Source organism: Arvicanthis niloticus, chromosome 23 (assembly GCF_011762505.2).
Source record: "Arvicanthis niloticus isolate mArvNil1 chromosome 23, mArvNil1.pat.X, whole genome shotgun sequence".
NCBI lineage: Eukaryota > Metazoa > Chordata > Mammalia > Rodentia > Muridae > Arvicanthis > Arvicanthis niloticus.
Window position 1 is genome coordinate 35,809,566 of NC_133430.1, and position 17,331 is coordinate 35,826,896.

A 17,331-nucleotide genomic window follows, 5' to 3' on the forward strand; every position below is an offset into this window, starting at 1 on the left:
GGAGGTAAGAGTATAAAAACAAGTCATTGTTTCTGTTCTTCAAAACTTCCTGATTGAAACTGCTGCAGGGTGCTGGAGAGATGGCCGAGGACTCAGGCTTGGTTCTCAGCACTCATGTGGCAGCTCATAGCCATTTATAATTCCAGTCCAGAGAGTCTGATGCCCTCTCTGGCATCCTCAGGTATTGCACACATGTGGAGTACTTACACAGATGCAGGGAAAACACTCACATACATAAAATAAACATAAATAAACCCTTTCAAAAATTGCTGTAGGGTAACAAAAAAGGATCTTCTTGGTCTTCTGAGATTAGCGACTAACCAACAGATTTATGTGGCATTCAGAAAACATCAGTGGGCCAGAGAGATGGCACAGGGCAAAGGTACCTCCCACCAACCCTGACAACCTGAGTTTAATCCCCAATCCCCATAACTGCAAATGGATATTAATGGGCAAATAGGTAACAAGTAGGTAACACTGCTACTGTCTTCAGACACACCAGAAGAGAGTACCAGATCCCATTACAGATGGGATATGAGTCACCCTGTGGTTGCTGGGAATTGATTGAACTCAGGACCTATGGACGAGCAAACAGTAAGTGCTCTTAACTGCTGAGCCATTTTTCCACATGTCCTTGGGACACATGCTCTCTCACACTCAGAGAAACTAAATTTTAAGTAAATAGAATGAACTTCACATACACACAGAAAACGTTAAGAGGGAGTGTGATGGTACATGTTTGCAATTCCTGGACCAAAATCATGCTCAGCTACATGGAGTTCGAGACCAGCAGGGCTATGTGAAACCTTAGTCATTAATTCATTTAAAATGTTTAAATCTTTGGATATGTATGTGTGTGTATATTCATTTGAATGCAGATGAAAGTGTAAAGACCTGGGCTGGAGAGTTGGCTTAGAAACCTAAGTGGGAGAATACTTGCCTAGCATGCACGAGGCTTTGGATTCAATCCCTGGTACCCAAATAATAACAAGAAAAATCAGTACATAAAAGCAGACAATATATGACAATGGTCCAGAATGAGCATCTGGAAGTCACAGAGCAGCGAGTTGGCAGGCAAAGGCTCCTGTCAGTGTCACAGCACAGTTTCCTCAGGGATTGCAGGAACCAAAACCACTGTGATGAGGAAGAACAAGAAGCCTTCCCTTGCCAAACAAGCAGTCAACAGTTACATTTCATCGGCTAAGACCAAAAACACAAAAAAGCCCAGGCATACTTAAATAAAATAAATAGGTCTTAGTTAAATTCATGGAAGTTAACGATATGGGAGAAGATACTAAACTTCAGTTTTATTTAAAACCACAAAAGTAGAGCCCAGAGCGTAGCTCAGTGGTGAAGCACATACTTAGACAGTATGTACAAAGGCCCAGCAATAAAATGAGATAAAATAGGCGCTGGGGAATGTCAATAATGGTTAATAATTTCTTAATTATAAAAAAATTTCATTTAAAATGAAGGGTCTTGGGCCAGAAATACAGTTCAATGAAATAGCACTTTCCTAATTAATTCAACTAAAGCTCAATTCTCAGTACTGAAAACATTTAAAAAAAGAAAATCCAAATAAAATTAAGGGTCTGATACAAGTTTCACTCTTGTTCTGGAGGAGTGAGCCAATCAGTAAAGTACTTATTCTGTAAGCATAAGAAGCTGGATCTCTCAGAACCCATGAAAAAGGCCAGGTATGGCAGAACACTCCTGTAATCCCAGCGTTAAGACGCAGAAACAAAGGCACGAGGCCAGCCAGCCAAACCTGTGACCTCCAGATTCAGTGAGAGACTCTGTCTCAAAAATAAAGTGGTGGGATGGTGATGGTGATACATGCTTTCAATCCCAGCACCCAGGAAGCAAAGACAGGCATGCAGGTCTCGAGTGCAAGGCCAGCCTGGTCTACATAGTGAGTTCTAGGCCAGCTATGGTTATATGATAAGATCCTGTCTCAAACAAACACAAAATGAAATGAAAAACAATTGAAGACATTCCACAGTGACTTCTGGCCTCCACGCATGTGTGAGCACCTGAACACATGCACAATTTCATTTTCATTTTTAAACACAACTTGTATACTTATCATTTCATGATAATATTCATCTTTGACCTAATTCTTTTGGGGGTATTTTTGAGACAAGGGCCCATGATCTAGCCACGCTGGCCTCAAATTTGTGGCCCTCCTGTCTAAGCATCTTGAGTGCTGATATTATAGGAGTTAACCACCACACCCAGCCCATCTTTAGCCAAATTGACACTCAGTATTCTGCATTTACACAGAGAACTCAATGTACTTTCAATTTACATATATTCATGTGTCTCCAAATGCATAGGAAGATATCAGAAAATCAAATGATTATGCCACCAAAATTATAGTGATATGATTATAATGGTAGTTAACATTAAAATTTATATAGTACTATATATAACATAAAGTATTCCTCAATTCTTCATATTGCTTAATCATTTAATCCTCACACCAACCCTATAAGGTATGATTATTATTTCTCTAGATAAGAAACACTGAGGTTTAGCACCTTATAATGGTCACACAGCTGGTAACCGACAGCACTAACAATCCAGACATGCTGTATGCTCCTGACTCAACTTCTTACCCTCTATATACAGAAGAATGCAGAGAGGTCAGTGAAATGCAGCAGCTTTTGGCCCAAGTAGTGGTGGCATGCTTTTGATTCCAGTACTCCAGAGGCTGAGGCAGACAGATCTCTGTGAATTAGAAGCCAGCCCGGTCTACAACCTAGTGAACTCCAGGCCAGCCAGGGCTGTTCTGGAGTTCTGGCTGTTACACAGAGAAACCCTGTCTCAAAAACAAACCAACCAACAAACAAAAAAGAAATAGTGCAGCTTTCTTCTCTAGCTCAAATTTAGTTCAAATTAAAGAGTTTTAATTTTTACAATAATATTTTCATAGAATGCTAGGAAAAAAATATACTTCACTAAAAAAAGTGAAAAGGGCAGCAAACCAAAATAAAAATCCACTTATGCTCAAAAATTCAGACAGGCACAGGTTTTAATTAAGCCTTCTCTGAGATTATGACACTCTCCCACCTTATAGTAAATATCATTTAAGACAGGTCAAGAGGCTATTTCAGTTCCTGTCAGGATAAATGAGGGCTGTGGTTTCTGGAGAGATGATCCAACAGGTAAGAGCATTTGAGGCTCTAGGAGAATCCACATTTAGTTCCCAACTCCCACACAGTCCCTCACACCACTCTGAAATGTCAGTTCCAGGGGATCCAGTGTCCTCTTCTGACCTCCATAAACATACATACAGGTAAAACACACAAATGCATGAAAGGAATAGATTTTAAGAAAATAAATAAATAATAGATGAGAACTGTGTGTGTACCTGAGGAATTCCACATGATCCCCAGAAAGATGAGATGAAATTGGTCCCCCAGAAGGAAAAGCTAAGAGGGAAGCCTTTCTCTCCAAGTCAAGGTCAAGGCTAACCACGGTTTGCAAACTCAATTGCTGACTAGAAGTTAGGTTTATCATGGAGTGGTGTGGATTTGGGAAGTTAAATTGAATATGCACAGGTCTGGAGAGGTGGCTCAGCAGTTAAGAGCACTGACTGCTCTTCCAGAGGACCTAGGTTCAATTCCCAGCACCTACTGGCAGCTCACAACTGTCTCTAACTCCAAAGATCTGAAATCCTCACACAGACACACATACAGGCAAACAAAGCACCAATATACATACAATAAAAATAATTAAATTATTTTTTAAAAATTGAGTATGCACATCAAAAAGGGAAAAATCAAACCTGGCCCATTGTTGCCACCTACAACTCTGGACTCTGAGGCCAGGTCATGTAATTTCTGCAAAGTTACACAAATATAGATTCTTATATCTAGTCTTCTGGATTTAAAACAGATTTCAGATGGGGGAAAAAAATAAACAAAGCTTACAGCTCTAACTTAGCTAGTGGACCACTGGTTTATAACCTCCCCTTTTAGAGTTTCATCAAAAAAGAAATTTTAGTCAAGTAAACTTTCTCAGACATCGGTATGTCTCCTCATAAATTCAATATGCATTTCTAAACCCTTTAGGTTTCTAATGAATTCTAAATGCTTCATTATTTATCACTAGTTAACTACAGCTCACGAACAGTGCTTGCCCCCCACAGGAATCCTGGCATGCATACAAATCGTACCCCTGCTTCATGGCTAGGTAGCGGAGATCCAGACATCCCCTGACAATGAGGCCATAATCCTGTAGAAGCCTGTTGGCATCTTCTGAGCATCCCACTCCTACTTTCAAGATAGCACCGTCTGCCAGTATGTCCAAAAGTGTTCTGGGTAGTGTTTTGCCTCCATATATCAGCCTGGGCAAGCGAACCAATGCACAGAAGCCACTTGGGGAAGCCATCTGTAGGAGTGACAAAGGGCTGGCTTTGCCTTCCAAATTCACCTGTAAAAGAAAAAGACAGAGCACATAGTTCAGATCCTTGCACAGCAGCATGACAAAAGAAAACTCTGGCAAAAAAAAAAAAAAAAAAAAAAAAAAAAAAAAAAAAAAAGCAAAACAAAACAAAAAGACAGCAGCAACAACAACAAAACAGTAGAAGAGACACAGCTTACCAAAGGGAGCAGCAGAACGGATTTGAAGTTAAATGCAGTGAAAGCCTGTTCTAAGAGATATGCGGCCTTATAAAGCAGCCATCTGAATAAGCTTCACAGGGCCAACTCCAGACCATGAAATCTGAACAGTCTATAAATAGTGACCGGCTGACTCAGGAGCTCTGGGACACACACTTTCAGTCAGAGGAGACATGCTGGGTTTAAAAGGCTACGAAAAAAGGCTAAGAGCAGAGTGCCAATTGGCACCATACCCGATGCTCTATGGCACATGCTAGTAACTGCCCTCATTTGCCTTATCAGCACTGCCTCAAGTGTCAAATTTCAAAAGGAAGTAGAGGCTGGGCGAGGCCTTTGCTTTTAATCTCAGGATGGGATATGGAGTAATCTTTGAGTTTAAGGCCAGCCTGATCTACATAGTGAGGTCCAAGCCAGCCAAAGCTATATAGTGGGGCCCTGTTTCAAAAACACAAAACAAATATCAGAGAAGAGTACAGTGTAACAGATCCTGGTTGGACAAAGACACAAATAGAGCTCATCAAAAAAAAAAAAAAACCAAACAAACAAACAACCAAACAAACAACAACAACAAAAACAAAGCACAGATGCTGAACACAGGTAGGACCTTTATATCTTAAAAGAAGAAAAATCACTATGCACATTATCAATATACTTATATCAATCTTTAATCCTTTGGGAGTCATAGATAAGTTTGATAAAATGCTGAAAGAACGTTATTCCAGAAAAACAAACACACACAAAATTTGCTCCTATTTTAAGGAACTATTTTAAGGAATTCCTTTTAAAGGTTTAAGAATTTTGAAAGCAATCTGAAGAACAGATGAAACCCAATAAATTCCTTCTCATTTTTCAGGAAAAGAAAATTTCAGCCTATAGGTAAAACAGCTTATCAAATATGATGGGATAACAGCATTTTAACTCAAACTACCCACTGTCTATAACAGTTCTAAAGGAAGACTGATTTCACCCCTAAAGGGAAATTTCAGTCTGGAGAAATCTCTGGTCATCACAATGGAAGAAGAGACTATGTAGGAATCTAGCAGGTAGAATGCAGATGCTGTTGGACATCCTGCACATCCTGCAAGCTCCTCACAACACAGAATCATCTGCCAACATGTTAGTAATGAAGAGGATGAGGAAGCCTGCCTGCTCTGACCTGTGTTTGAGGCTCACGTCATGCCTGCAGAATTATGGATGGTATAGCCCTTAGCCTAAGGGACTTTAAACTTTTCTGGAGAGGAGACATACAGACCATTTTCTCACACAGAAAATGACATGATAAATACTTCAGTGTCACAAGTTCCTGGAGAAGAAATTTATAATACTTGAGACAATCAAGATTACAGAGAGAAAATAGTCAACACCACAAAGAATTACTACTAAAAACAAAATGTAAGAGTCTTTGCCCTTAAATTCTACCTTTCTATTCAACACAGCACAATTAAATTTGGTGATTTAACTCATCAAAGCCTTAGAATTTCTTTTTAGGCACTGTTTTACCAAGTAGGCCATTTGTTTATATCCTCAGGAGAAAGCTGGTGTCATGTGTTACGGTAACATACCTTTGACTCCCAGCCCTTGGGAGGTATAAGCAGGTGGATCTCTGTGAGCATGAGGGCAACCTGATCTACATATCAAGTGCCAAGCCAACTGGGGCTATGTAATAAAAAATTCTCTCTCTCTCTGTCTCTCTCTCTCTCTCTCTCTGTCTCTCTCTCTCTCTGTCTCTCTCTGTCTCTGTGTGTGTGTGTGCGTGTGCATGTGTGTCTGTCTGTCTGTCTGTCTCTTTCCCTCCCTCTTTCTCTCTCTCCCTCTCTCTCGTTTTCTCTCTCTCTAATACCACAAAAGAAAATAGTATAAAATATCTTTTTAAAAAATTCAAAATGATAAAAAAAAGTTCTCATATCCAGACAGCTTTCTGAATCCCAAGTTGAATCTAGACTCAACTTAGCATATCTTCAGAGTTATGAAAAAAATCAAATTACCTACAAAGAATCAATAAAATAGAGTGGCGATTATCTTCAATAGCAACAATGGAAACCAGAAAACAATGAAATACAGTCTTGAAAATGACAAAGCTAAAATACTACACTCATAGAAAATATTTTTACAAGACTTTGAAAAAAAGGCATTTTCAGAACAATGAGTATTTTATTATCAATAGGTACCAGAAATAATTTCTTAAAAAACTGATATAAGGACTAGGCATAGAGTGTGTGACTGTCATCTCAACACTCAGGAGGTTGAGGCAGGAGGATTGCTGCAAGGTCCAGATAAGCCTTAACAACGAAGTAAGTACTAGGCCAGTCATAGCATTAGACAACATTCTGTGTCAAGGAGCCAACCCACACCCAAAAGCAAGAGGGACAGAAGAGATGACTCAGTGGTTAAAAGCACTTCCTGCTCCCGCATCGGACCCAAGTTGTGTTCCTGTGTGGGACTGTTCACAACTGCCTATAACTCTAGCTCCAGGGGATCCAAAGCCCTCTTCAGACCACTGCTGGGACCTGCACACATACAAATACACATAGAACAATATAAACTTCTTTAAAAAAAAAAAAAAAAAAAGAGTATATAATCCCAATACTCAGAAATGGAGCAGACAGGAGGATCTAGACTTTTCAGCTTGCATAGGCTACACAATAAAACCCAGTCTCAGAGAAACAGTTACCAGGAGGTAGGAGATGGCCCAGAAGGTGAAAGTACTAAAAAAGAAAATGGAATAAGCAGAGTTTAATCTCTGGAGCCCATGTAAAAAGCCAATGCAGTGGTGCATATCTGTACTCCCATCATTCCACAGAAATGAAAGCCAGAGACAGGAGCATCACTTGGAAACTTTTAATGTAATTCTTTGTGATATTGCCTATTTTTCTTTATAGCCTTGGTTACCTCGAGTATGAAATGTCTCTCCTACTACTACTTGTGACACTGTGCTTGATAAATACATTTTGAGACATGGTAGTTACCATGTCATTTTCTACATGCATGAACTTGGTCTGTATGCCTTCTCCTGCAAGGTTCTAAGTCCTTAAGGTCAGGACCATGCTGTCCCTAACCACAAAGTTGCCCTCTGACCTTCACATGTATAGCACAGCAGACATGCACTAGCATATATATATATATATATATATATAGACACACATACGCATACACACACACACACACATACATATACGAGAACACATAAACCACAAAAACAAACTTAAGAAAAACCAACCTAAAAAAAAAAAAGAAAGAAAAAGAAAACTTATGTGAAGAGCTAGGGATGTAATGTAGCTCAGTTGCTAGATCTCCTGACTAGCATGTGTGAACCCCTGGGTCTGCCCCATAGTGTGGCATAGTGTCTGCCACATACAGAGGACATGGTGGTACACACATACCCATAAATAATCTTTTTTTTAAATAAGTATTAACCAGTGGAGTAGTAAACACCTTTGAATCTAGTACTTAGGAGGTTAAAGGTTACTCTCAGCTACATATCAAGTTCAAGGTCAGCCTAGAATCTGCCTTCAAAAACAAACTGAAAACAAAAACTAAAATAGGTACGTAGAGTGGTAGTGGGTTTTGTTTGTTTGTTTGTTTGTTTTTTAAGACTGAGCCTCAGTTTACAAACCCAGGTTAGCCTCAAACTCAAAATATAGCCCAGCATAGCCTTGAACTTGCTCTGATCCTCTTGCCTTAGCATCCCAGGGTGCTGAGCTCACAGGTGTGCACCACCATGCCTAGCTAGCAGCTGGTGCCTGATGAACACGTGCTGTAAGTTAAACCTGCACTTAAGCTCTTATAGCAATTATCTACTTGAATACTTAGATTGTGTCACTAGAAGGAGGTGCCCTTACATTCCAGTTACAAATAAGTAAAAAAAAAAAACAAAAAAAAAAAAAAACAAAAAAAAAACCAAAAAACAAAAAACAAAAAAAAAACCAAAAAAACAAAACCTCGGAAAAGCTAATTAATTAGCTTGTCCAGTTCAGTAAAAGTGAAACTCATGAAGGCACCAAACTCCAGAATAACAACTGCAAGATCACCCCTATCTGGAGGACATCAGCATCATCTGCTAAGGTACACGTACAAGCAAGTCCAGAACAAAGTAATTCTCCTTGAGCTCAGTCTATTCTTGACTTCCCCTGGCCCAAACTGGGAAAACTAATAAGATTCTTTTTCAGCTTTTTAATCTAAGCCTTTTCACTCACCCATTCACAGTCAATTCCAAGTACTGGAAAATCTTCCAACTCTCTTTTAAGAAAGGGCTGGATTTGATTCCACTCTGCCTCCTGAGACACTGTCACCACCTCTGCCCGGAGTATCCTCTCCTCCCATGAGGCTCTGGGTGCTCTCAGGGCACCAAAGGGTAGCTGGTCTTCTTCTGGAGGGGGCCACTCCCTCCCACCAGGCACTTGCTGCTGCTGCTGCTGCTGCTGCTGCTGCTGCTGCTGCTGCTGCTGCTGCGGCGGCTGCTGTGGTGGCTCCTGCTGCGGTGGCTGCTGCTGCATCACTCTGCTTGTCTTACTCCATCTACGCTGGATGCCTTTCCACAGGACAAATCCCCCCATGGCCACACCCAGAAGGGTGGTCACTGTCAAAGCCACAAAATTTTGTCTAGACATCTTTAGCCTTTCACTGTTTAGGAAAGCATTTCACTGATCCCACAATCTGCAAAACAAATGTCAAAAATATATTTATAAATAGAATACAAATTTAGACATAGACAAGTTTTCCACTAAAAAGTCCAAATCTCTGTGCCCACAAAAAAAATACAAATTTTGACACAAAACAATTAAGATTTAGATTTTTCCCCCATTTTTATACTTTTGTTTTTTACTTTATTTTTGAGACAGGGTCTCATGCAGTCCAGGCTGATTCTGAACTTATTACATAATTAGCGATGACCTTGAAATCTAGACCCTCCTGCCTCTACCTTTAAGTGCTGAAGTTACAAGTGTGTAGCACCACATCTTTATGCTTTGCTTTTTTTCTTTTTAAATATTTATTTATTTATTTTATGTATATGAGTACACCATATACCAGAAGAGGGCATCAGATCCCATTACAGATGGTTGTGAGCCACCATGTGGTTGTTGGGAGTTGAACTCAGGACCTCTAGAAGAGCAGTCAGTGCTCTTAACCGCTGAGCCATCTCTCCAGCCCCATCTTTATGCTTTGTTATTCCAGTTCTATGTTCATTCTTGCTTCCACAAATTCACCTGCACTCTGGCAACTGCCTAGGATTCTCTTAATGATACAAAGTAGAATCAGAGTGAAGGCCAGCAAGATGGCTCAGCAGGTAAAAGCATTTGGTGACAAGACTAGTAACCTGGGTTCAATCCCTGGACCTATGGGGAAAAAGGAGCATTAACTTTCAAAAGTTGTTCCTACTTCCCATAGTGCATGCATGTACGCGTGCGCATGCGTGCGCACGCACGCACGCACACGCACACGCACACACACACACACACACACACACTTAATTTTAATGGGCTGGGTTATATTATAGCTCAGTGGTAGATGGTTTGCCCAGCATATTCAAAGTCTTAGGTACAGCCTCCAGCACTGAGAATTTGAGAGGCGGGGAGGGAGGGGAGGAGGGAAGGAGAAAAGGAGGGAAAGAGAGAGAGGGGGAAGGGAGAGAGAGAGAGAGAAAAGAAAAAATAAAAATAGAAAGGTAGTCACACACACCTGTAATCCCAGCATTTGGGAGGCAGAAAAGGGAAATGTAGGAATTGTCTCCAAAGAAAGGCTGGAGAGACATCTCAATGTTAAGAGTGCTTGTTAATTTTGTAGAAGAACAGAGTTTAATTCCCACCCAAGTTTGTACTTAAGACAGATACAGAGTCTGAGTTCATATCATTCTCACTAAAAGGAAATCCAGAGGCGAGAAGCTCATCTAAGACCAACTCAGAATTGGGGGAATCTGTTAGAGGCAAGTAGAGTCAATCACAGAAGTGATATACAGAGTCCTTGTGTTTCTATCACAGAAAACAAAGAGAACTTCTAGGGAAGACCAGAGCCTAGAATTAAAACAAACAAACAAACAAACAAAAAAACTCTAATGCTTCATAGAAGCTAGGCACACACCTGTAATCCCAGAATTACTAAGTCTGAGAAAGGACAGCAAGTTTGAAGCCTAGGTTACCTACCTAATTCTAGACTAGCCAGGTCTTATCTCAAAAAAAAAAAAAAAAAAAAAAAAAAGCTGGCAAAGGACCCAAGGTCTCTCAAATCATCTACCCCAGATAACCTAAGGACTCCCACAAGACCCCATCTTCCACAGGTCACACTATCTCCCAATGGTGCTACACTGGGGTACATTCCTTTACCATATGGGCTTTTGGTTGACACCACATCCAAATTACAGTAACTATTTTCTAAAAATCTTCAAATAAAACACATATTCAACATAAGCCTCATTTTTAAAGCCTTTTTTAAAAAAAATAAATAAATTGGCAGCTGGGTGGTAGTGGTGCACACTTTTAGTCCCAGTACTTGGGAGGCAGAGGCAGGTGGAACTCTGTAAGTTCCAGGGCAGCCTGGTCTACAGAGCTAGTTCTAGGGCAACCAAAGCTACACAGAGAAACCAGATCAAAAAAAAAAAAAAAAAAAGAAAGAAAGAAAGAAAGAAAAAAGAAAAGAAAAGAAAAAAGAAGGAAAGGAAAGGAAAGGAAAGGAAAGGAAAGGAAAGGAAAGAAATTAGCTACCCAGACATTCCCAACGGACCCTAAAGAATTGGAGAAAATATTTGCAAGCCATGTATCTATTAAGGTAATGTGTTTAGAATATAAACTCTTACAACTCAATAATTTAAAAAACAGATCAACCAATTAAAAAACCTCATTTGAGACTATGAATCTGAAAGACAACTGAGCACTGGCCAAATAGCACACGAAAAGCTCTTCAACATCATTAACTATTGGGAAAAATGCAACTCAAAACTACAATGACGTAATGCTCCAAAACCACTACCATAACTCTCTAAAAGGCACATAAAAAGAACTGGCAATATTGTGGAGAAATGAGAAACTCACACACTGTCAGTGGGAATGCCAAACAGTGCAGCTGCTTTGGAAAACAGCCTGGCAGGTCCTCAACAGTTAAGCATAAAGACACCACAGGGCTCCAAGTTCCATTACAGCCGCACATGGAAGGGAATGAAAACACATCCACAGAAAGTGCACAGCAGCACTGTCTGTAACAGCCCCAAGGTGGAAATAACCCAAAGTGTATAACTGGTAAGACACATAAAACAGCTTAGCTACAGGTTGTGAGTTGAGCTGTGTCTTCCAAAAAGGTAAGCTGACGTTCTAGCCCCCAGATCCTGTGCCTATGCCCTTATTAAGAAATAGGGTCTTCCATATGTTATCAAGATAAGACAAGGTCATACTGGTGTAGAGTGGACCTTAATCCAGTGTGACTGGTATCCTACAGCAAAAGAAAGACAGAGAGTCAAAGTAACAGACACATGGGGAAGAAGCCAGGAAAAGGCGGAGGCAGAGACTAGTCATGCAAACAAAGGAAACCCAAGGCTCTTTATCACTTGAAGCTAAAAGGCAAGAACGACTCTCCCATCCCCAACTCCCCACCAAAGAGACAGTGTAGTCCTCCTAACACCTTAATCCTTAATTATGTACCTCTAGTCTCCTCAACTGTGGGAGAATCCATTTCCATTATTTTAATCCATCCACTTTGTGGTTAACACAGCCTTAGGAATGGCGAGATGCTCAGTGGTTAAGAGCACTTGTTGCTCTTTCAGAGGACCTGAGCTTGATTTCCATCACCCCTGTCAGGTGCCTATCAGGTGGTTCACAACTGCCTGCAAGCTCAGCTCCAGGCTTTCAGGGATCCAATACCCTCTTCTGGTATTTTTAAGAGTGCCCACACAAAACACACAAACACACAAACACAAAGAAAAAAATTCTTTAAAAAAAAAGAAATATGCCATAGAATAGACTTTTATTTGGCAATACAGTACTGATATATGTTCTACTAGGCACAAACCTTGGAAACATGGTAAATAAAAGAAGCTAGTCGCAAAAGACAAGACAGAGAGATGAGGAGTTGCCTACAAATGAGGCATTAGGAACTTGGGGACTGGGGAATGACTTTTAAATAGATCAGGTTTTATGAGGGGATAATAAAAGTGTTCTAAAACTAAACTGTGGTGAGGGTGGCATAACTCTATGACTATATAAATATTACCAATTTGTATACCATTGTACAATAGATTATACTGCAATAAAGCCATTAAAAACTATTTTGACAAACTGGTTCTAAAATTAAATCTGAAAAATAAACCAAAAATAGCCAACTTAAAAAATAAGGACATGAGGATGGAGAGATGACTCAGCAAGGACAGTGCTTCCTGTTCTTCCAGAGAACCTGAGCTCAGTTTCCAGAACCTGTGTCAGGCAGCTTACGGCTGCCTTTAACTCCAGCTCCAGGGCCTGCACACGCACACACGCATGCACATACACACATTTAAAAAAGTAAATGAACATGTGAGCAGATGAACTAAGCCTTTCAATAAGATCATAGAACTTACCTTACCAAAATATCAAAAAGCATTACCACCAAGTATGACGGGGATGTTGTATGTCTATAAAAATTAATCAATATATGATAAATATGGAGTTTCAGATTAATAGCTCAAAAATAGACCAAATATTTACAGAAACACTGATTGGAAAGCTGTAATACATACTACACACCAATTCTAGAGAAAGTAAAGAAAAACTAATGCCAGGCAGTGGTGGCACTTGGGAGGCACAGGCAGGCAGATTTCTGAGTTCAAAGCCAGCTTGGTCTACAGGGTGAGTTCCAGGACAGCCAGGGCTACACAGAGAAACCCTGTCTCAAAAAACCAAAAAAAAAAAAAAAAAACCAAAAAAAAAAAACAAAAAAAAAAAAAATCCTTAAAAATAAACTACAGGGGATGGCTCATCAGTTAAGAGCACTGACTACTTTTCCAGAGGTCCTAGGTTCAATTCCCAGCAACCACATGGTGGCTCACAACCATCTGTAAAGGGATTGATGCTCTCTTTGTCTGAAGCCAGCTACAGTGTACTCATATACATAAAATAAAGAAATAATTCTTTGGGACTGGAGAGATGGCTCAGTGGTTAAGAGTACTGATTGCTCTTCCAGAGGTCCTCAGTTTAATTCCCAGCAACCACATGGTGGCTCACAACCATCTGTAATGGGATCTGGTGCTGTCTTCTGGTGTGTCTTTAGAGAGTGACAGTATACTCACATAAATAAAGAAAATAAATTTAAAACAAACAAACAAACAAACAAACTGTAGGGGAAAGAGCTTTCTCTGTCTTAACAGTACACAGAATGTTTCATTCTCGGCATACCAGACATTGGGGAAGGCTATCCTGGGCACTGCAAAATGTTCAGCACCACAATCCCTGGCACCTCCTCACTGATGCCAATGACAGCACCACTTCAGCTAACCCAAACTCTCTGGATGTTGCCCAGTGGTCTCTGGGAGGCAAACATCTCCCAGCTGAGAACCACTATGGTAGAGACCAATAACACAAATACACACAGCAAAAACCAATAAAGGAAAACAAGATGTAAAGCTGTTTCTACGACTATTCAGCATGGTTAAAGGACAATCCTTACTTTAAAAATTAGTGTTGAGAATCAATATTTAAAACATACATATCTGGGGGCTAGAGAGTTGGCTCAGTAGTTAAGACTACTTCTTGTTCTCCCAGAGGACCTGAGTTCAGTTCCTAGCACCCATGCTCAGTGGCGCAGAGTCACCTGTAACTCCAGCTCTAGGGGACTCCATGTCCCCTTCTGTCCTCTCCAGGAATCTGCACCTATTTACAGACACACACACATATATATATACAATTAAAAATATAATAAATTTAAAAATAAAGCCAGATATAATAGTGTAAACCTTTAATTCCAGTACTCTGGAGGCAGAGGTAGACATATCTCTCTGAGTTCAAGACTACATAGCAAGTTCCAGACCCAGCCAGAACTACATAGTGAGATCTGTCTCAAAAATAAAATAAAATAAAATAAAATAAAATAAAATAAAATAAAATAAGGGCCTAGAGAGATGGCTCAGCAGCCAGGAGCTTACATTGCTCTTGCAGAAGACCTAAGTTTGGTTCCCAGCATGTACGTCTGGTGACTCACAACGTCCTGTAAATCCAGCTCAAGCGTCGTATGTCGATGGGTCCCTTGTATACCTGTACTCATGTGCACCTGTACTCATGTGCAAATACCCACACATGAACACACAAATACATGGTTAAAAATAAAACAAGTCTTTTAAAATTTTTAAATAATATAAAATACAATGTACACAGCTACACCTGTAATCATAGCATTGGCAGTAAAGCCAGGAGGTTGATGAATTAAGGCCAGCCTGAGCTGAGATCCTGTCTCAAAAATAAGTAATGAAAATGTCTAAGATTAGGTCTGAGACTCTATAAAACACCACTATAAGACAATAAGAAAAGATCAGTCCAATGCAAAGTAGTTTTGTTGTTGTTGTTGTTGTTTTTGTTTTTCAAAGCAGGGTTTCTCTGTGTAGCCCTGGTTGTCCTGGAACTCACTCTGTAGACCAGGCTGGCCTCTGCCTCCCAAGTGCTCGGATTAAAGGTGTGCACCACCACTGCCCGGCATGCAGAGTAGTATTAAAAAAAAAAAAAAAAAGAAAGAAAGAAAGAAAAGAAAAGAAAAAGAAAAGAAAGAAAGAAAGAAAAATGGCCAACTATGAAAAGATGTTCAATCCCAGTAGTAATTGAGACTATAAAGCAAAATAGCAATGAGAAATCATTTTTAATCCTTCAGATTGACAAGGAACAGTGATACCGGGATGCGTGGTGACACATACCATTGATCTCAGCACTTAGGAGGCAGAGGCAGGTGGAGCTCTGTGAGTTCAGGGCCCGTCTGGTCTATAGCATGAGTTCCAGGACAGCCAGGGCTACATAGAGAAACACTGTCTTAAAAAAACAAAAACATATAAACAACATCAAAAACAAAACCCAAAGCCTAGGAGAAGCAGGAATTTTGACACACAATTTGAAAGCAATATGGTATTATTAGGTGTCCACAGCCTCCCACCTAGCAATCTTACCTACAGGGATCTATCTCCAAACTGTTCATATGGGCACACAGAAACATATGGAAGGATGCTGGCACTGGGTAAGCAAGAGTGGAAAACAAGAAACCTACCAAATTTCACATGCTATGGAATGTCCGCATGATGTGGAGTTAAAAGAACAAGCAGAAAGAGTAGGCTTGTCTCTACAGATGGGCAAAATCATTTTAGTACCCATTTTTAAAAATAAATCAAGTTACAGAGTATGTACAATATGTCATATATATAAAAGTACACATTTGTAAGTCTAATATGATTTTTCTTAGTTTTTAGAGAACTTCATATAATGTGCTTTGATCCTACTCACCCCCTCCATCTTCTTAATCTTCTTCTTTGATCTCTTAGATCAAACCCCCCTTCATGTAAATTCATGCACACACACACACACACACACACACACGGATGGGCTGGGCATTGTGGCATATTTCTATATTCCCAGCATTCAGAGAGGCAAAGATCTCTGTAAGTTGAAGGCCAGCCTGGTCTACATAGTGAGTTCTAAGGCAGCCAGGGAGACACAGAGGAGATCCTGTCTCAAAAACAACCAAGAGAAACAACAACAATATGTGTGCAGCATCTGAGGAGGCCAGAAGAGGGACTGGAGTTACAGATGGCCACATGGGTGCTAGGAATTCAGTGTGGACAATCCAGAAAAGCAGTGAGTTCTCTCTCTAGCTTTCCACCTGACTTTTGTGAGACAGGATCCCACTATGTAGCCCCAGCTGCTCTGGAACTGAGAGACCCACACGTTTCTGCCTCCCACTGTTGGGATTAAAGTTATGTGCCACCATATCCAGCGATAAATGTGATTTTTTTATTTAAAAAAAAATTAAAAATAGGAGCATATATTCCCAGAACTCAGGAGGCAGAGGCAGGTGGATGTCTGTGAGTTTGAGGCCAGCCTAATGTATAAATGAGTTTCAGGACAGTCAGACTGTTACACAAAAGACCCTACTCAAAAAACAAACAAACAATAACAACAGAAGAATTTAAAACAGGGCTGGGAAAATGACTCAGAACTTAAGAAACTTGCTGCTTGGGCTGGAGAGATGGTTCAGTGGTTAAGAGCATTGGTAGCTCTTCCAAAGGACCCTGGTTCAATTTCCAGCGCCCACATGGCAGCTCACAACCACTTATAACTCCAACTCCAAGGGATCCAATACCCTCTTCTGGCTTTCCAGATATATATGCAGACAAAATACACATACATATACATAATAAAAATAAAATTATAAAAAAGTGAAAGAGAGAGACTTGTTGCTCTTTCAAAGGATCCAAGTTTGGTTTCTATCATCTACACTGGGCACCTTACAACAGCATGTAACTCTAGCTTCTGGAGATCATGTGCTCTCTTCTGTCCTCTGAGCTTGGATGCTTGGACATGCTTGCGTGTTCTCTCTCTCTCTCTCTCTCTCTCTCTCTCTCTCTCTCTCACACACACACACACACACAAACACACCAAGGTATGTATGTAAAAGAATAAAAATAAAAACAAAAACAAAATAAAACAGCTGGGCATGGTGGTTCAGGCCTTTCCCCGGAGGCAGAGGCATCTCTATAAGTTCTTTTTTTTTTTTTTTA

The 17,331-nt window shown here is 40.2% G+C and overlaps 1 protein-coding gene across 2 annotated transcripts in view; it reads right to left on the minus strand.

Annotated features, from left to right (window-relative positions):
* Nucleotides 1-17,331, minus strand: part of Exd2 (exonuclease 3'-5' domain containing 2) — a 33,420-nt gene that overhangs the window by 13,236 nt on the left and 2,853 nt on the right. Inside the window, exons 2-4 of one of the 2 annotated variants that reach the window (XM_076921844.1) lie at nt 14,722-14,846; nt 8,819-9,278; nt 4,181-4,437 (exon numbers count right to left, since the gene is read on the minus strand). In XM_076921844.1, the coding sequence (XP_076777959.1) occupies nt 4,181-4,437; nt 8,819-9,232 (671 nt within the window). In that variant the 5' untranslated portion in view covers nt 9,233-9,278; nt 14,722-14,846. The remainder of the gene's footprint in view (nt 1-4,180; nt 4,438-8,818; nt 9,279-14,721; nt 14,847-17,331) is intronic. The other variant, XM_076921843.1, reaches the window with a different exon arrangement.